At 36.9% G+C, this 21,435-nt stretch overlaps 1 protein-coding gene across 7 annotated transcripts in view; it reads right to left on the bottom strand.

The window, feature by feature from the left end:
- Positions 1-21,435, bottom strand: part of THADA (THADA armadillo repeat containing) — a 313,719-nt gene that overhangs the window by 233,220 nt on the left and 59,064 nt on the right. For all 7 annotated transcript variants that reach the window (XR_003434060.1, XM_027113258.1, XM_027113257.1 and 4 more), the window contains 2 exons: positions 15,896-16,005; positions 569-701 (listed from right to left, as the gene is read on the bottom strand). Coding sequence is in view for 6 of the 7 variants with exons in the window: in XM_027113258.1 (XP_026969059.1) it covers positions 569-701; positions 15,896-16,005 (243 nt within the window). In the remaining variant the exon portion in view is untranslated. The remainder of the gene's footprint in view (positions 1-568; positions 702-15,895; positions 16,006-21,435) is intronic.

Below are 21,435 nucleotides of genomic sequence, written 5' to 3'. Positions count from 1 at the left end.
CACAATATACGGATGATCATAGGACCTACCTCATTGGATTAAATGAGATAACATATGTGAAATAACCACTTATAAAAGTTAGCTACTATTAGGATTAGGATTATTTTATGCATGGATATTTTATAGAAGGATTCAAAAGAAATTGTTAACGCTGGTTGCCTACAGTCTTAAGGGTCTTTGACATGAAAGGAAGAATATTTTTTCTAATTGAGAAAAAAAATAAAGGGCAGCATGCGCACTTCCTGGAAGTGAGCAATGAATGCACCACAGCGATGTCTTCCTACTTCACACACAGGCGGAAATCTCTACCACCCTCTGTTCATATTACAAGACTGACCTCTTAGAGGGTTTGTTCCAAGAAGAGATCTGTCACAGGAACACACTGTCCACACATTAAAACAAAATCACAAATGCTATAGTACTTGTGAAATGTACTATAGAGAAGACAGAAATGTCCCTTATGCAATATGCTCACCCATATGTCAGGGGGGTTAGAATACACTATTATCAAAAGACCAAAAACAAACAAACAAAGCCCCCAGCTATGATCCTGTAGATAAGTATCTACCTGTATGTAGAAAGGAATTCCAGCGCTGCGTCTTGTAGCACAGAGTTTAGATGAAGGATCACTGCATCTAATTTCCTCTAAAACATTCCATAACCACTCTTCCGGTAGCTTCTGCAGACTCAAATCAGGGCACCTAAAAGGCATATATAAAGCAAACATTTGGCATTATCAGGTACCAAAAAGTAAAAGCATAAACTATCGATATACATTAACAGGAAAGAATAAACATCCTTACATTCAGAGGGAGGGAAACTAAAAAATGTCTCACTTTCCACTTTTCACCTACTTTCTTCTTTATGATGGGTCTTAGCATTTGTAGCTATTATAGTTTCCATTTCTTACAAAAGCATGAAGAGCATGTGTCTTGTGTGCAAATGAGCTTTAATATCTAGGCCTGCACCCACGCCCAAAATGTTCTGAAGGTTAATCAAACTCTCACCAATGTTCTATATTGCAAAATTCAAGATTTCCAACAAGCAGAACATAACCTTATAGTTTACTGTAGTTTATATTCTACAGTTACAGAGCTTATACATATTCATATACACATTTTTGAAAGTGTATTTTAGTAATCATTTTAGCTTTCTCAAGTGTGGCCTATCACAAATAAAATTTTCATCCACATCCTATGGAGAATTCATAAAGCAAGTTATTTGGAAAGAACCTTAAACATTTTAAAGTTATTTGGACATTACTGTTAGTAAGATTCTGCTGTACTATGTTAACTGTTATTCTAGAGTGCTTAAAAACATGTGACTTTTAAAAAATTTTTCATCTTATGCCCTAATATACAGTTATATAACATTATCCTAAGAAATAGCATATTTAATGTTAGACAGGCACAATTATTTTAGAAGGATCATAATTGGATTTAACTAAAATTAATACGAAAATAAAGAGGTAAAGTCCAAAGGAAAAATACTCTTTTTTAAATTGAAGAAGACAGTCTTCAGCAAGATAACTGATTTCTAATTTGTAGAGAGAAACAGAGCTCTTAAAAACATGTGGGTTTTTTGTTTTTTTTTAATTGAAGTATCATTGATTTACAATGTTGTGTTAGTTTCTGGTGGGGACTTTTTTTTCTTTATTTTAGTTTGGTGTTAAGATAGACAACTTCAGTTTCTGACTAACATTCCAAATAGCAACTCAAATTTAGTTGTTTATGTCTTATATAGAACAAAATATACATAAATAATACTACTTTGAAGGAGGCATTTTTTAAAGTTTGACATGGGCCTAAAAAACATTATTTCAGCCACAAATGTTACAACCAAATCTCCCTACTCCCAGCAGGCCCTGTGATTTTAAAGGTTTTCTTTTAGCCTGGCTTAAAGTCTATCACCTTGTTCCTGCTTCTTCCCCCTCAGCTCCCTCAGCCATAAAAACCAGCCATCAACAGACTGAACCACAAAATTAAAAGAGATTCAAAGGCAGAACAACCAAATGCAAAGTGTGAACCTTGTTTAGATTCCAACTTGAAAAAAACAAATGTAAAAAAAGATACTTTGAAATAATACAGATAGTTATGTATATATTAGATATTATATGACACCAAGGAATTATTTATAGGATGTGCCAATGGCACTGGGGACATGGAAGAAAGTATTTTTTAGAGAGGCACACTGAGGTGCATAGGAGTAAAAATAACATTTCAGGGATGTACTTTGTAACACTTCAGCAAAGGACAATGAAAGGGATAGATGAAGCAAGTGTGGCAAGGCAACTGCTTGCCTTGCCAAGCAGTTGGCAAGGTGGTTCATTACATTATTCTCCCTCTCTCTCTCTCTCTCTCTCTCTCTCTCTCTCTCTATATATATATATATATACACACACACACACACATACACATATACGTGTGTGTGTGTATATATGTTTGAAATTTTAATACGCTTTATATGTTTGTAATTTATGTTTGAAATTTTTCATAATAAAAAATCCATTTCTATGTTTGAATTTTTTATAATAAAAATAATCCTCCCACACTTACGTTACTTACATTACTGAAGTTATTTCCCAATCACTGGGTTTGTATCTTTTAAAAATTATGATAAATGCATCTGTTTCATAGAATAATTTCTCTAGTTTACTACTAATATTGCCAATGTGGTATAATCCTCACACAGTTGCCCAGTCAAAAGCTGAAATCTAAATCCCTAGGAGTTGTTATTTAAGTGCTAATGATACAGTTATGGATTACTGCTTTTTTTGCTCATTTTTCATGGTCTTTTAAGTACATTTGGGTTAATTTACACCACAATGGGTGAGCAGAGAAAAAAAAAAAAAGAGAATTAAAGCAAAGCCACCTTTCTGTGATCTAACCATGCAAGAAAAAGCTGGAGTCACAGAGGTGAAAAAAGAAGACTACTTGATCTAAGGTTATCTGTGGATTTCATTTACTTATATTTTCTTCCCCACCACAGGACCACTGGCAGTGAAGGACTGGCTTACAGATAATGCTTCAGATGAAGGTTAAGTATTCCTGTAGGAATTCACTATGTAAGAAAAACGAAAGGGGAAAAGGAACTGCAGGAGATGGGGATACTCAATGAACTACTAGGACAACAAATACTAGTTCAGTAATGCTCCTCCTCCTCAACGCCGTTCCTGGGACTCCCTGAGCTGGCACACAGAGGTTCTAGCAAAATCAGCCAATCTGAGAAGGCAGGCAGGTTTGGGATCAGAGTGGGCCACCTCGCCAGGCATCACTCTTCCTTGCCTGAACTTACAATGGCTCTTGACTATTAAGAAATCTTGAGCTAACTCATTTTCCATCTTGATCAAATCTTCCAGTTAGAAAGGTCCCCTATGTCCTGGCTCCAGCCCTCCTACTTGAATCTAACCTTAAAAATTCTTCCAAATTCCTATGCAGACCTTCTGTTCTAGTAAGGTTGTTCACTTTGCAAATTGCAGTTCTTTGTTGATCTGGAATAAACCCATTTTTGCTGGAGAAATAACTGGCAGTCTATTTGGTTTAAGTCAACAGCTGATACCGAAGATCTGCTGGGTTCTAGCTCTAGAAGCAGAAGTAATGGCCAGGAAGTCAGTTCCTGTGGGGTAACTTGCCTACCTCCTAGGAAACAGGGAATTTCAGTGGCTTCCTCTCCCATGAAAGGTTGTAAAGGCTACTGCCAGAGCTGCTTGGGGCTAAAGCAGTAGGAAAAGCCATGGGTCCAAGGGAGACTCTATCAACCAGGCTGATTACTAACTAGGTGACCAGATCTGTGATATCCCCAGTATCACTGTGGATGGAAGATCCAAAATGCCACTATTTAATCTAGTTCCTCTGCTAGAAAGGAATGAGCCTAGAGAGAGAGAAATAAATAAAACAAACTAACTAAAAAGCCTCCCAATCATAGCCAACAAACCAAGATTCAAAACAGAAATAAGGTTTTTATTAAAAAAGACATCTAAAAAAATCAGTAATTAGAACATAAATTCACTCTACATGAAGCTTAATTTTATGGAGCAGTCTGACAAAAACATTAAAATAACTGCTTAGATACTCAAGAGCTAAATGAAGGAATAACTTTCACACTATTTTTAATCTAGCAAAAAGAGATGGCGGGGAGAGAAATTAAATAATTTACCGAAGGTTATATACAACTAACAAATGACAGAGAGAGAACAAAAATGTAGATTGACACCAAAGCTCTTGCTATTAATAAATTAAAGGCATTATTTCAAGGTGCCTGTCCTAAATGCTCAGATATACATTTGGTTTGATCTGGTTCATGATAGAGGTATTATCAACTCTCTTACTATCTGCTTCAGTAGGTTTCATTCAGTCATTTGGAAAAAAGATCTATTAAGTACCTAGTAGTTGCTTGGCACTATGCTGTGCCCTAGGAAAGAAGCAGTAGAATAAAAATTCCAAATTACACACAATTCAGGAAGCAGGTTCCTATGGATCTAGAATGCATTACCAGAGTATATTGTTTTTAAGGACTGCCTTCCTAATCACGTTTTAGTCAGGTTACCGTTCAAATTGATTTCAGTCCCTGAATATCCACCATCAGAGTAGGGGTTAAAATAGTTTTGAAACAAACTGTGATATGGATAGAAAGCTAGCTGGAGAATCAAAATATCCTACAGAAAATCCACTCAGCAGACAACCTACTTGTGACTGACTTGAGGTAAACTGTGTCACACTCAACTCCCTTAGATGACTGGGGACATTTATTACTGTTAATAAACTGTTTTCTTACATTAACTTAATGACTCATCGCTGGCCTAAAGAAATTACGTCACCTTCAAACACAAAGCAACTAATTTCACATTTTAAATGTGAAATACATTTAAAGCCGATATATGAAGCAAAATTCCCAGAAAATTATCAAAACTCAATTGCCAGGAAATTAATTATGTGTAACCTCAATTGAGTAAAGGTTAAGCCTCTACCAATATCTTCATTTCCCAAATAATAATTTACTTACCAAGCTGTTATCACTAAGGGTTTTTTGTTTGTTTGTTTTAGTACAAGAAGGAAGTAAATTCTTTCCCTTTCCCCTAAACACACTTTTACTTTGTTAGGTTTAAGAGCAAGTCCAAATGAAAATTCATTCAAATAAATAAGTTATTGGGTACAGAAAAGTAAATGTCAATAAAAACAAAGCTACTTATTTACTGACGGTTAATAAACTTTTACCTTACCATGGTTCCTTATTTTTCATTTGCTAATTATTTAAATAATTCTGAATAATGCGAAGAAAAAAATGAGTGTTTTTGGAACAAAACCAGGATTTGTCCCTAACCTTGATACAGAGTAAATGATGTGTATTTACTCAGGCTCAACATCATCAGTCATCACCATCATCATCTGAATGAAAACAGCTATAAACAATAATTTCAAAAATAACAAACACTTAGCCCGGCTATTCAGAACAACACACTTAGATACCTAAAACACTGCATATCACATATCAGAGTGGATGATACACAGGAAACCAAGGAGGGAATGATTAGTACTGGTCTGATATACAGTACAAAGACCTAAGAGTATTCCTTCCTTCATATGGATGAAAACAGGAAACTGAAAAACATGTACCTTTCTACATTAAAAAAAAAAAAAGTGAGGTTTCAGGGAAAGTAGAAGAAAGATAATCTGATCATTTCAGATATCACTTCTAAACCTCTACCATATTAGTGCTGTTATGAGGAATTCGAGTTTTCTCACTCACCCAAGTCCAAAGTTTTGCAAAGCAAAGCTTTAGCTGCCTATAACATAAAAAGCAGGTCATACTATTGATTTTAAACTGGAGTCGGGAGGGGGGCTATACCCGTATACTTGGAGACAGTCATATCTTTTAGATTTAAAAGAGAAAATTATCCACAATGTAAAAAAAAGGTGTTTGCTTTCACAAGTTACATGCTTTAAATATTCCAGGCACTAATCTGAAACCATCCACTGATGATACTGAACAAGCTGATCTAAGGTTCCAGGTACAAGTGGAAAAAGAGTCAGGAGGAGGATAAAGGCAGCTTGGAGAGATACAGCACACTTTCTGGGAACAGAAACTTTATTTATTTTATATTCATGTCGCTTCTTGTTTGTCCCATCCAGCCCTTCTCCCCTCTTCTATGCAACTTCATAACACACACATATACACTTTATTTGTTGATCATCATAAACCTACTTATTAGGGTCCACACATATTAATGTCTGTTCAATTCCCAAGATACCTTTTATTTTTATATCCATTTGGTTGGAGGCTCTCAGGAAAAAAAAAAAAAAAAAAAAAATTTCCAGGAAGCGCAAGATCCTGGCTCACAAAGCCCAACGTATTTGAACAACCTCATTCAACTATCTTATATCATTCTGTTGTTTAAATACACCAAAGGCTTTTTTGCATTAACTGTTCCCATTGCTTGTAAAGCTCTTCCCTTAGAAAGCTGCAGCTTCTTGGCATCCAAGCCTTGGCTTACTTTAGTGCAGGAGGAAAGAAAGACTTTTCCTTACTACCAAACTTTATCACATCAAAATACATATCGTTATCTGACAGTTTATTATTTTGTAGATAGCCTTTAAAATATAAATCCATGATATCAGAGACACACTCTGTCCTGTCCATTTCTTTATTTCCCAGCACCCAGAACGGGGCCTGGCATCCCAATAGGGAGCTCAATAAATATCTGCTGAATAAATGAACAACTTATGACTTACCAGCTCCATTAAGTGTACCATTCTAAAAAACCAGGCTGACAAACCAAGAGGATATAGTAACTGGAAAAGAAAGTATAAACAGAAGTGCTTTCTAATGACAATAGGTGCCGCCATTAGAGCCAGCAGATGACTCAACTCCTTAGCTTCCTCAAACAGGTATGAACACATTCAGAATCTCCACATACCAAGGTCATAGCACTGATATGAAGATATTTTCTACTGAAATCCCCAATCAAAATCAACTGTTAGCCTAAATACTATCCCAAGAGATCATTTTTTCCCAATATTCGAGGAAAAAAACCAAGGATAGGGTTCAAAACCCAGTAGAGGGTTCCAGTTTATATATGGTTTAACCAAGGTTTGTATGGTTGTGAACATGGGGTAGAAAGATGTTTCAAAGAACCAATGTTTCTGAATTCTAACAAATACAACATTTAATCCCAGACTATAATCATTTCCCTTCTCTCTTAAGGCTCTTTAGGAGACCAGGCCTGTGCCTTCAACTATTTCCTCTGTATGGGTGACTCTCAAATATACACCTCTAGTAAGAGTGACCAGTGTCCCTGCCAGCCTGGGACAGAAGTGTTTCCCAGAATGCTGGACTTCCAGTGCTAAAAAATTGGAGGAGTCCCAGATCACCCTATCTCCAACTCTGACCCCTCTCCCCATCTCTTGACCTGTATTTCCAACTGTCTGCTATCCCTTTAGGCAGCCTCCCAACACCACCGCAAACCTGACATGTCTAAAGTATTATCCTGCCTCCGATCAGGCCCTGCTTCCTGCCTTGCTTATTTTGTTAATGCATTAATCATTCTTCCCATAAACCGGGACAGACAGCTCAGTAAGCGGCCTTTTTTCTTGGTCTTCCATTTCTGCCCTGTAAGTAATCTAATTGATTTCTCTAATACCAAAGATTGAAAGGCTAGGCTAGAAATTCCTCTAAGAACAAGAACCACGTTTTACCAATATTTTACCCTCTATAATACCTACCTAACACAATTTCTTACATAAAGCAGGTGATCGATACGCTTGTGTTGAACTGCTAACTCTGAAGCAGAATGAAGTTCAAAAAAACCATTTGGATTCTAGTGCTGGCTCTGTCACCAACTAGTTGAGTGGCTATGGACAAATCACTTGATTTCTCAATGCCCAAGAATGAAAATAAAATCATTGTAAAAATGCTTTGAAATTCAATGAGATATTATTACCTGGGTTACTATTTCAAAGAGAGAAAGCAATGACCCTAAATGATATAAGTACCCAAAGCTCCTGATGTGACTGTCCCCAAAACACCTCATCATGGCCTCACACAAGCTGCAGTCCCTTGTTCAGGTCTTCACATGCCTCTCTTAGTTCTACGGAGTTAAATGTTTCAAATTTAGATCCTAACATATGTCTCTAGGTTCACAGCAACTCTGGCTTACCACATTGTACTCTCAATGGTCAGAGTGTTTCTAACACAGGCACATAGAAGATGTTCAAGAAATCGCTTGTTGAATAAATAAATAAGGACCCACTAGTGTTGACGCCAGCTCCTGCATATTAGCTGTCCTTCTGTTAGGCACATGATTGAAAAACCAGGTGTAGAAAAGAAGGGCTAAAATCTGTAAGGCTCCTCAATGGTGAAGTCACTGTGCCTAGAAAAACACAATAATAGCCTAACCTAGAGTTCTGACTGTTCAATGAACCTTCTGTCTACTCCCCAGCAAGGAAAGATTACTTCACAAGGAAGTGATTTCAAAACTCCAGAGTTGCTGGTGTTTATGATAATGAAGGAATTGAAAGGTAAAAATGGAACCATGCATGGCTCCCAAGAACAATGCAACGAACTCTAGCTGTTTGTTTTGGTTCCTCATCACACAATCCAGGGGGCAGCAAGGAAAAGGGCAAGGTCCCTGAGTGAAACAGTCCATGATTGGCTGTGCCAGCTCCATGCACTCAACAGCCCCAGCCGTGGGGAATTCCAAGCCTGCTTGGGTTAGCGAGTGCCTCTCCACTAGAAGAGCAGACATCCTCTTTGTCCGAAGGCTCTTTTGTTTTATTTCACTCCCATGTCAAATTAATACAAAATATACAGTGTCTTTAGTCTCTGAGTACATCATAAAAATTGGAACTCAAGGGATTCAAGGTTCTTCATAAGCAAGCCTCACTAAATGTTATTAACCCACAAAAGTCTCCCAAGAGATCAGTTTACCAGTTCTAAAGGAAGTTTACTAAAAATGTATCCAAGTTCCCTCCATCTTTCATACCCGAAATCCCCAGACTTTCCCAATCAGAAACTAGAAAGCAGTATTGTACCATGAGTAGAATGCTCAGAATTTAAAAAGGCCTTAGAAAGCTGTATTCTCTTATTTTATCAAAGAGGACACAGCAGCCCAGAAAGATTTACGTGGTTTTCCTAGTATCAACAGAGCTGGTAGGTAGCACTCAGTTTTAACTGGTACCTCAATATTCTTTCCTCTACACTCGGAGGGAGGCAGTGGTTAAGGATGGGGGTGTGGGAGGATCAGACCACTCTGATGTTCCTGCTCTTCACAGTCAAGAAACAGTAGGCATTAGGGGCTTCCCTGGTGGCCCAGTGGTTAAGAATCCACCTGCCAATGCAGGGGACACGGGTTTGAGCCCTGGTCCGTGAAGATCCCACATGCTGCGGACCAACTAAGCCCATGCGCCACAACTACTGAGCCTGCGCTCCAGAGCCCGTGAGCCACAACTACTGAAGCCCGTGTGCTTAGAGCCCGTGCTCCACAACAAGAGAAGCCACCGCAATGAGAAGCCCACGCACCGCAAAGAAGAGCAGCCCCCGCTCGCCACAATTAGAGAAAGCCTGCGTGCAGCAATGAAGACCCAACACAGCCAAAAATAAATAAATAAATAAAATTTATTAAAAGAAAAAAAACAACGAAGGAAAGAAATAGTAGACATTAAAAAAAGCGGGGGCTGACAGGAAAGAGGCGGGAGGTGTTGTTTTTTTTGTATTTGTTTGTTTGGTTTGGTTTTTCTATGCTAAGTGCTATAGCTTGAGTCCCTACCAAAAGTAACAGAAATGAACAGGCCAGTCCATGGCTGGTGAGTCTTTGTGTTGTCTTGAGAAGATCACTGAAGCAAATTATTGTTCTATAAACAGATTAGTCCAATTTCTATCCACAAAGCTATCTCACTGGTAGTGGGTAAGTATTCTAAGATAAGCATAAAACCCAGACTGAAATCAAATTACATATGCTGTATACCCAACTAATTGGTCATTAGACTATTTTGTGCCAATAAATCAGGTTCCCTGACTACAGAGTGGCTCTCCAATGGCTTCATCCATCCACCTAAGGATGGTAACACAGAGCTATTTTTTGTTGAGTTCTGATTAGTTATATTACGATTGTTAATTGAGAAATGTTACCTTCATTTCCTCAGACTCTTTCAGTATTGTTACTTTTCCTAACTTAGAGATTTTTTTCCAAGCTCCTATTATTTCATAAGCTAAATTCCCCACTCCATTCATTCTTTGGTCAAGTATTGTGTTTATTATTTCAAGGTTCGTGTTTATTATTTCAATTAAACTAAACAGTGACAGATGTGCAGGAAGGTTGTGTGCATGTACATGCACATTTTAAAAACAGGGAACATAGCCCTGAAGCATGGAGAAATTTTAAGCCTGAAAAACGATTTGCCCAAATGAGATCCAGTGAGAAAGCTACATATCAACAGAAGTCATCTTAACCTCCCTCACCACCATCAAATATTCTTGAAGTTTACTGCAGGCTAAAACATCAGGGGGCTATTTTGAAGGCTCAGCTGCAGGCACAGGCAATAGTAACGATGACCAAATATAAATTGAATTACCAATCAGAAAGCCATGTGGGGAAGGGCAAGATACAGTGGATTAAAAGAAGTGGTTAGAAGGATGTAACAAATTGTTGGTTCTCTTAATATTTAATACAACCATTGCCTGAGATCAAGGAGGAAAAAATTAATATTAAAAACTCTGGAACTTTACTAACAAAGCGGAGATAGAAGTTACTCACTAAGAACAAGATTCCTTCATTACTGAGTCTAAAAAGACTGAGTATTATTATGAGAACTTTAAAAATGATTATTCAAAGTTCCAGAAAGAAGGTAATATCTTACTCAACTACGGAGTGGGCTTAAAAATAAAAATCCAAGGGTCACAAACTAAAGACACAAAGTTTTAGATTTTAAACATTAAGACATTCTAAAAAATAAATTAAAAAGAAAAAATATCATTAAGACATTCTACTTTTCCCCAAATCCTTTTTTTTTTTTTTTTTTTTTTAAAAAGCAAGATAGATCTGAACAACTGGACCAAATAACATGTAAGTTGGAAGGGGTGGGGAGAATTGGAGTTAAGACCTAATATTTTTCTTTAATTTGTTTATTTAATTTATTTATCCCCAAATCCTTTTAATCCACTATAGAAGTGGGAAAATTAAAGGATTTTTTTTTCTATGTAAAGTATTAATATGGTTTCCCAGAGTGGATGATCACTTAGTTATTCTTTATTTAATTATTAATATTTCAAATAAAAATCATAGAATACTCAGAAATAAAGTGTCCTAGACACATCTGCCATAGGAGATGAAAATAAAGGCTTAAACAAGATTATATATTTTTTATTTAGAGTTGAATGACTTTTTCCCCAAACCTCATATATTACATTCTACATTTATTTCTTGCTCAACTGCATATTCTTTAGAGACTTGGTCTTTCATTCTCCAGTAGAGTGAAATTATTTTTTCATTAATATATTTCAAAGGTTCATAAGAAGTCTTCTGTTGAATTTGAATTGTAGTAGCTATAATTAACTGATGAAAGTTGAAATACATATTTAAATTACTTCTGTCCACCATAATTGTTGACATCCATGAGTCAGTAGTAGCATTTTATGACAAAAATTGCTAAATGACAGCAGTTCATTTTTCGGGCCAACAATGTGAGAATGATTGTAATTAGTGCAGCAAATATTCACAGTTTAAGCTACATTTCAATAAGCAGAGCAATTCAAAAAAATGAAGAGTAAGACAATATCAGGTACTCATGAACCTCCCTTCTAGATTTAGAACTGTAAACAACAACTTAATCCGCTTAGAGTTAAGCTTTTAATTTATGGCTGAACAAATGAAAACTAGATTCCCTGCTTGGCACCCTAGTTTAGAATTCTGTTTATTTTCACTGAAAGAATAACTTAAAATACTAAGACTATAGAGCATAAATAAGCAAGTATGAATTTCATCAGAAACCTGAATTTACAGTGATAACTTTAATGCATTTAACCACTCTAATCAAGTGCTTAAGCAGGTAATTAAGCATAGGCAGGTGATTATGTTTTTTAAAGAGTGCATGAATATTTCATCAAATTCTAAATAGAAAGGACCATATAAGAAATCAGATTCTAGAAAATTAACTCAACATATTGTGTGTGTGCGTTTGCGCGCGCAAGTGTTGCTTTCAAAAAATTCCCAGAAAAAAGAACAGTGTCTTCCATTCCTATTTATTCTTAGATGATTGTTTAATAGTGAAGTCAATTTACATTTGAAGACATTCTGAATAATCCTGTTGAACACCAATTCAAACAATGTGGCTCTTGTTTAACTCTTCGGTTATTTACCCATTAATCTCTTTAAGTGTTTGCTTCCTTAACACAGCTGTAGTTCAAGAGGTGGCCAGCAGTTGGCCTCCATTTCAGTGGATTTTCCTGAAAGCCCAGATTTCTTTCTGCAAACTTTAAAACACTGTATGCCTAAATAAATTTTTCATAACTTAAAAGCTTTCAGAAGGATCCAAAAGAAATACATTTGCTTTTAAAAATAAAAACCAAACAAAAGGAAGCCACACATACTGCAAAGACGTTCTCCGTAAAACATTCTATTCAGCAGATCTGAAATGTCTCCAAAGGGATCAAGAACCACTTGGTTTGGAAGCAACAGTTGGGAACTCATAACAGGTTGGTTAAAAGCCAATAGTGACAGCGATGAGGAGATCTTTACAGCAGATTAGGAGTGGCTGAGATACCAGGCACTGGGCCTTGCCTCATCTCCCCACTCCATTTATTTGGAATGCCTTCAACTGTACTTTCAACTACAAAGTACAGTTGTTCAAAAGCCTCTGTCCTTGGTCCTCTGTTCTTTTCTCCTTTTAAGCTCTTCCCTGAAGACTGCAATCCTACTAGCTATGATATTTACGAAGACGGCATAAATCTACATCTCTGTTTCTGCAAGAGCACCCAAACTAATCCCCTATCTCCCAGTTCTGACTTAAATATTTCCACCAGGATATGCCACCATCATGTCACACTCAACACATACAAAACAAATGTGTTCATCATTATCAAAGTAATCTCCTCTTTCAGTTTCCTTGCCTTTGGTAACATCAATTCCACTTTTCTGGTCACCAAAAATTAAACCACAGGAACAGTCGTGGACTCCCTGGGGACCTCTATCACACACATTCAGTTTACTTCACGTGGCAGATTGCATTCTTCAAAGATGGCCACCACTATATCTCCCATCCCACACATATTTCTACAATACAATCTTGCCACTTTACCATCAAATGGTGAAGTTTAATTCCTCTCCCCTTGAATCCAACTGGCCTTAAGACTCATTTAGAACCAAAACAATGTGACTGAAGCAATGCCACGAGACTTCCAAGGCTAGGTCAGAAAAGACCATGAAGCCTGCCCAGTTCTCTTGGAATAGCCTCTCTGAAGGAAGCCAGCTGCCATATAAGAATTTCAGCTACCCCAAGACTGCCATGCTGAGAGGCCACATGCAGTCCCAACTAGGCCCTATCTTCTAGCCATCCCACCAAGGTGCCATAATGTGAATAAAGCTGTCTTGGACCCTCCTGACCAGTTCATCTGTCAGCTGAACACCACCAATTGAGTTCGATAAATACCCCAAGGAGAAGAATCACCCAGCTAGGCACTGCCCTAATTCTTGACACATCAAACCATTAAATAAGAGATGTCCACAGCTTCTCTTCTAAGCATTCAAAACGTCATGTGTAGAGTTGTTACTATGTGGGGATAAATATTAATTGAGATGCCACTTCTTTCCCTCCATTCCCAGAGCCATTGACTCAGAGGAAGCTCTCATCACCTCAGCTCTAGATTGTTAGAGCCGATGCCAGTCTCTTCTCACTACTATCTGTCACTACAATCTATCTAACCTAACACTTCCAAAGGAAACACTACATTGATGCACCAACACCATAACCAACATCAATCTCATAATGTTTTACATTTGTAGAAAGTTTAATAATGCAAAAGGGTCTTCATACATAGGTATCTTACTTGATCCATATAACAAAGGCCAGAGAGATCTGTCAACAGGGCAAATATTCTTTTCCTTACTTTATAGATGAAGAAATCAGAGGCTGAGGAGAGTAACTTGTACAATCTCATTGCCAATAAACAGAATGGATGTAAGTAGAACTAAGACCTCGTGTCATAGATTATTGCTATTTCTCCATTCTACATGCCTCCTATGATCTATTTCAGGTCGAAAATGTTCAATCCCTCTCTCCATCCCTACTACAGCAAATCTGTTTTCTAGGTATCCATAATTTGACCTCCATCTATCCAAATGTATGATATTGCCTAGTAACTCTACCACCAGCACCACCACCACAAATCAGCCTGGCTCATTTACTCACCTAACAATATGCCATGCTGGTTCTAGCCTCTGAACATTTACTCATAAAGTCTCCTCCTTTCTCCTCCTATCTACTTAAACCTTACTCATGCATTAGCACAAATTCCACCTCCTCCAGTAAGCCCTCCCAGCCTTTCTTTGCTGCTTTCTCTCTGCTATGCCTACAGAATTTGTAAATTTCACCCAAATTTTGACAATTACATTGGCTCATCTTGTTCAAGTGTCTTGGTTTCACTTTCCAGGCTGGTGTTCAGCTAACACACATCCATGCAGACAGCAATCTTGGGTGCTTACAGCCAGTGTCTGTTCTGACCAGTCAGTGCCCATGACGTACCATTTGTTAAATATTTTGAATTTCATCCCTGCTTATTTCCCCAACTAAACCATATGCTCTTTGAGAACAGGAACCTTGTCTCATAAAGAAGTATTATATCCTCCAAGCCAAGCACAGTACTAAGCACACAGCTAGTGTTCAATATATATATTTGTTAATTGATTTGAAGGGAGGGAAGTGTGTTGTTTTGTGAGAAAAAAATATTCTTAAGTCATGTCTACACTGGAAAGAAAGAGCTGCAAAGACAACAAAATATTTTCAAGATCAGCAGTTTAATGTCAAGGACATTTTTTAATGTATCATTTAAAGATATTCTGTGCAGCCCATAACTGCCAAAATGTTTTATAAATGTTGTACCAGGAGTGTGAAAAAAATGCTTCAAAAATATTCAAGGAGTAGATGTCTTAACGGCCCAAAATAAAATGTTTGCTAAGGCTACACGGCTGGCAGAACTCTGCTTCATTTCAAAAAGTTTCCAGGCAATGGAAATGTTTTCCTGGAAAATACTACCTTTTATTTAGAGAACACTTGCCATGAACACTTAGTCATTAAGTAATTTAAGGTTTCCTCACAAGCTCTTTGGAGGAAATCTATTATATGAATGAATGAAATTATCAGCACCTATAATGTCAAAAAAAAAAAAAAACATTTGGCTAAATGTACGAAATCTACTTAAGTATTTTTCCAAGTAAGGGGGAAAAGTCCTTTATAATTTTTGGTCTATTTACTGTTCTTTTAAATTTTTCTATAAGATAAAATTACGAAGAAAAACACAAAATCCTTAAGTGTTTCTCTGTCTGTAATATACACAAATCCAAAAAACTGGAGGGCTTATTTTATTCCACAAGCCAAGTAATTTTCAAACAGACAAAACAGTCATTTCATTCAATGAAAATAAATGGTAACTTCAAATCTATTTTTAGCAAAATCTTTGAGTTTGTGTCAAATCACGTTTCAATAAGAGAGTGACTGGGTTTGGACATTTCACTCCATCATCTGCAGTAAATCATACAATGAAACCTAAGAAAACAATTTCTTCCAAGAGTTTTGAAGCCAACTAAGTCCTGTTCTTTTAAACATCAAAAGACACAACTAAATTCTACTTTGAGCACATGGTTTGTGCATTTAATCTTTTTAAAATTAAAGGGATATTTGCTTTGTTTTACCTGTTTAGGATTTCGGTGAGTTTCACAAAGCCAGTGTAAGCCAGTTCAAATGCTCCTCTGTGCCTGGACTGTAAAAGGTGCTGTTTAAAGTAATCTCCTATTTCTTTTACCTTCAAAACAAAATCAAAAATAAATATGCCATTTATGTTTACACTGACAGATGTATTTATGTCAGTAACGCCATTTATTTATTTATTTATTTATTTATTTATTTTTAGTAAGATTATTTAGAACTCAGGTCTCAATGCCCATCCACTTAGCACCTATTATGCAACAGGTAATATTTTAAGCGTTTTATACTATCACTATTAATTCTCACAACAATTCCATGAAAAAAGCACTATTATTATCTCCACTCTACAACTGGGAAAAATGAGGCCCAGAAAGGGCAAGTAACTTATTCAAGGTCATACAGCAAGTAGATGGTAGAACCAGTACATAAATCCAGGCAATCTGGCTCCAGAGTTGGCCATCTTTAACTGCTAGGCTAGAACTGCCTCCCTATGCCAGCTTCACAAATCTTGCTGTGTTCTCTTTGTTAGCTCATATCATTCAACACCAACAGCAAATCACACAAGGTGACAACCTCACAAACCTAGGCCTAGGTGAAGTAATTACCTTTTACTCCCCTCTTCAAAAAAAATTTTTTTCTATTATGGTTAAAATATACATAACATAAAATTTACCATTTTAACCGTTTTTAAGTGTACAGTTCAGTGGCATTCAGTATATTCACTTTCCTGTGCAACCACCATCTATCTACAGAATATTTTTCATCTTCCCAAACTGAAACTCCAACCCATTAAACAATACTTCCCAATAATTACCTTTTAGAGATAGACAAATATTAATGGCCACACAAGATTTAGTGTGCAAAGGGCCTCCTGAAAATTGACAGGCTTCACTTTGAGTCAGAACCATGGAGTTTTCCAGAATGCTACCCAATCACTTTCATACATGCTGCTTTTCTCCATGCAAGTTTAAACAAATAACAAATATGACAATCTACTTTAAAGAAGACATGACTGACAATTAGTTGCTGATGAAGTTTTGTACAGCAGTATTAACTGTTAAAGTGGTTGGGTTGATTCTACATTTATACCATAAGATTTGGTAGCTGATAAGCTTTAGAGAATCCAGATTTTGTATAAAACTCAGGACCAAAGCTACAACTGGCACTCTCTTGATCCAGGTCTCCCCAGCAGGTCACAGAATGGTGAAAAAGCAAGCTAACCCAAGATAGCTCACATAGGCTTATCTAGAAACAACTTCTACCTCAGCACAGTGACTGGTATTCTGCACACATTAGAGATGATAAACAGTAGAAAGAGTAGTTAAACGTGTAACCATGGGCAACTGCCTCAGTCTCATCTATAAACTGGGAATAATAATAGCACTTGCCTCACAGATTGTGTATTAAAATGAGTTAATAAATCTAAAAGCTCAGCACAGGCCCTTAACTTATAAACCAATTCAGTTCAACGGGACCTCTGTCTGGATTTCCAAATAGAAGAAAGCTAACGACATACTCTAAACTCAAAATATATATGATTATAGAAAGACGGGTGATACATTTAGAGAAATAAGAATCAGATATGAGATCAAGAAAGAACCAGAAAAGCAGGATATAACAGAAGTTTTTAAATTCTAACAATTTAATATCCCCAAAGAGTGCCATGTCATGTTCTTCAGCTAAAGTTTTCAGGTGAAGAGCTGATGATATCCCTAATTTTTAATATTTTTTACAAGCTACATACTACTAGTCGTCAAAAATCAGGAGTCAGGGTAAGCCTTATCATTTTACCTTCAATACGTAATTTCAGAGTATATTTTGAACAGAATTATCAAGCACAAAATCTGAATTTAACCCCCAAGACACACCTGAAGCTCAATAACCCTACAAAACAGGACCAGAAGAAACATCAGTTAACTAACTTGTTATGACCATCATTTCTATTATTAGAGAAACAAAAGAAGATTTATAAAAAGGTGTACTAAGGCACAAAAAAGAAAAACAGGAAGTCATAGAGCTGGGGTCTCTCTAACATCCTTAATCTTTTTTTAATGTTACAGATATTAAAACATACTTCAGGGAAACAGAAATGTTACTGGTAAAGTGCTTCTCTGTGGACTTACAATCTAGTTCTTAAACAAAGATCAGATTTTCATTGCTTCCTTTACCTTAACTCCCTTCAAAGGGGCTTAAACCAAAAGGCATATAATAATATCAAAGACCTCAGGGGTGAATGAGACCAGTGGATGGTCTCTCTTCTGAAGGGTAGACCTCAACCCTAGGTAATCCTGGCCTCAGAAAACAGAATGAGATTCTAAAGACACAAGTGAGAGGTAGACCATTTTTTCTCATTCCATTTTGCACTTAATTTCCCAACAAACCCACCTAGGTAACACCCAGGCTTAATATGAATTTTTCCCTTTGAAGAGAGTATATTTCTATTAATCAGACAGTAAGTACTTTTTTAGCACCCTGTCAAATGCTTAGCAGTTTAGTGCTGGGTAGACAAAGAACAAAACAAGGTGTTTGTCCTCCGAAGGCTTTCAGAGAAAACCAATATTCTGGATGGTACCCATCAGAAGCTTAACAGCAAAGCTTAACAGCACTAAGAAATGACAGCTCTTTTTGCATTGAAATGAATAATTAGAAAAAGCTTCATGGCCAGACCTTAAACAGGATATACATGAGTGAACCAATACAGAAAAGGATAATTAACATGAGAAGAAGCTGGCATACTAGAATAAATGAACAAACATTTATTAAGTATCCGCTACCTGTCAGACACTTCACTGGGTCTTTTTACATGAATGAACACAGACTATACAGGAGAGTGATAGCAGACCTGGCTGAATGGCCTCAAGATTTCATGCTAGAAAATAGTGGAAGAAGACAGGGTTGCAAGGTAGGGATGTACCCTATCACAGTGGGTGGGAGGAGTCAACAGGGCAATGTGGTCCATGAGTAGCTGGACAGGGAACAGGGGCCATGCTGACACTCTCCCCTTGGATGATCAGACTATAGGGAACATATTTAACCCTGTAGAAACTTATGACAACAGTAGAATCAGAAAAAGAATTTCAAAATTTTATTTAAAAAATGAATAACTCCTCTGAAAATTCAACTCGATTGCCTTTCAATCTATTAGATACATAGCTCCTATTTAAAGTTCATAAAAACTTTTCTTTTAACATGGATGATGTCTTTACAAAATATTTTCTTAATAAATAATATATATCTCAGAATTTCTGAAAGACAATTAAATATGGGAAAAAAAGGGCACCGATTTCTATTCTTAAAATGAAATTCTAATCACTATCTTTTTAAGTTTAGTGTATCCTGGTTCTAACCTTCCATAAAACCTACTTCTATAGGCAAATTAACATGCTTTATGGATTTACAGGGTATAAATTTCCACAGGGGAGGAGAGCTACATGCTATGTCTCTAGGCACCTATAATTCACCAACAGACTAGCTACGTGCCATGTCTCTAGGCACCTATAATTCACCAACAGACCAAACAGGGGAGCTAAATGCTCACCTAGAGCATAAAACCCACAAAGGGCAAATGTAAATACATTTTTTGTTTGTCCTTTATCTAGATAGTAGAGAGAAATACAGTAGAAAAATCAAAGCTAATTCCCCTCATTATGAGTTAGTAAGTCCATAAAGATTCAAGTATACAGGTGGGACATTTCTACAAAGAGCATGTGCAGTGGTTAAGATCTGGGATTCTGGAGCCAAGAGGGCTGAGTTCAGGAACCCTACTCAGCCTCCTTACCAATACAAGCTAATTACATAAGTAACAGAGTTCTCTCATCTGTGAAATGGGGATAAAACTAGAACCTACTTCACAGGATTATTCTGAGAAATAAATGAGATTATGCAAATAAGCATTTAGCAGAGTACCTGGTAGAGCATAGCAATCAATATTGCTAAATGTCAATTTTTGTTTTCATTTTGTGTCATCAAGTAGTGAGACTTAACCCCTAAACCTTAATTTAAATTTTACTTTAAGACACAGCCACGGGCTTCCCTGGTGGTGCAGTGGTTGAGTCTGCCTGCCGATGCAGGGGACACGGGTTCGTGCCCCAGTCTGGGAGGATCCCACATGCCGCGGAGCGGCTGGGCCCGTGAGCCATGGCCACTGAGTCTGCGTGTCCGGAGCCTGTGCTCCGCAACGGGAGAGGCCACAACAGTGAGAGGCCTGCGTACCACTAAAAAAAAAAAAAAAGACACAGCCACAACCTTAGGAATGTCAACAGGAGTTTCTAATTCCACTTTGGTTAAATGGAATAGTTTATAAAAGTTTATACTACAGTAAGATAATTAACATCTTAAACTGGACATTCTCTACTATAGTGATTTCCTACTAACACTTGGGATTTCGTGAAAGCCCAAACATTGTCCTACTTAATAACAAAGATGATGGTTTCCTGGTATTCAGACATCTTCCCACCAGAACGTTTATTCTTTGTTTTCTGGCAAATCCTTAACCATGTGCCATTTTAACAGTTGCCTTTTAGTCTGACTTTTTGAAATGAATTTGTCTTGTATCCCCTATTACATTTCCAAGCCCTTTGAGCTCAGAGAACCACATATTCTATTTCTTAATATTCCCACAACACCCTTGTAGTAAGGCAGTCAATAAATAGTTGACTAAATGATGTAATTACATGCTCAACTTCACTTCACAGCTTAAAAATGGTAACCTGCATTCAGCACAGTTCAATGAATACTTACTCATAATTTCTAAAAAATAAACTTTGGTAAAAGAAAATACAAAAGGTAATTTCTTTAAGACTGACAAATGCTAATAAACATACATCCCACTTACAGTTAGTTCATTAACAAAAACCTAAAACAGTAACAAAAGGTACTGAGGGACCATATAAACCCAGTTAGCCATGTACATCATGAAAATTACAATAGAATCTAAAGTAGGAGTTTTTAAAATTGCTCATTTCTAATAGTTGGTAATTATTCTTAATCACGTGATTTCTGTGGCAATAATTCCTAGGAAGCAGAAAGCAGATACATTAAAAAAAAAATCTACCCAAAAGCTTCTTTTTAGGAATATTAGGGGAAATATATAAACATATGAACTGATCGTCCAGGTAGAGGAAGTTTAAAAAAATCAGTAGGTACTGGGTATCCGATATCCCATGGAAAGAGGACCAACAATGTATCAAGCAAAAGCTCTGCATCAGCAAAGCACCCAGCTTGAAACCCAGACACACACCAGTCAGGAAGTTTGTGAGATAAGGTTGCATGCACTGCTCACTCTTTAAGGGTCTCGACTTACATCCCTCAAAGCTGGTTTTATCTCTGCCTCTCGGACAGGGACATTATGAAAGAACCTTTCATAATGTGATTACAGCGCAGGAGAAGGGTCAGACATGCCTCTGAATGAACACATTTTCTTCTTGATGAAGTCGCAGAGGACACACTCCTTCACAAGCAATCATCTAAGGGAATGGATCATTTGCTATAAAGTTCAGTAGCAAGTTGTCTTACTGTCCTGTTGCTT

The sequence above is a fragment of the Aethalodelphis obliquidens genome, unplaced genomic scaffold (assembly GCF_003676395.1).
Source record: "Aethalodelphis obliquidens isolate GAN/ISIS:26980383/991018 unplaced genomic scaffold, ASM367639v1 scaffold12, whole genome shotgun sequence".
In the NCBI taxonomy this organism is placed as follows: domain Eukaryota; kingdom Metazoa; phylum Chordata; class Mammalia; order Artiodactyla; family Delphinidae; genus Aethalodelphis; species Aethalodelphis obliquidens.
This window is presented reverse-complemented; position numbering and strand designations above follow the sequence as displayed.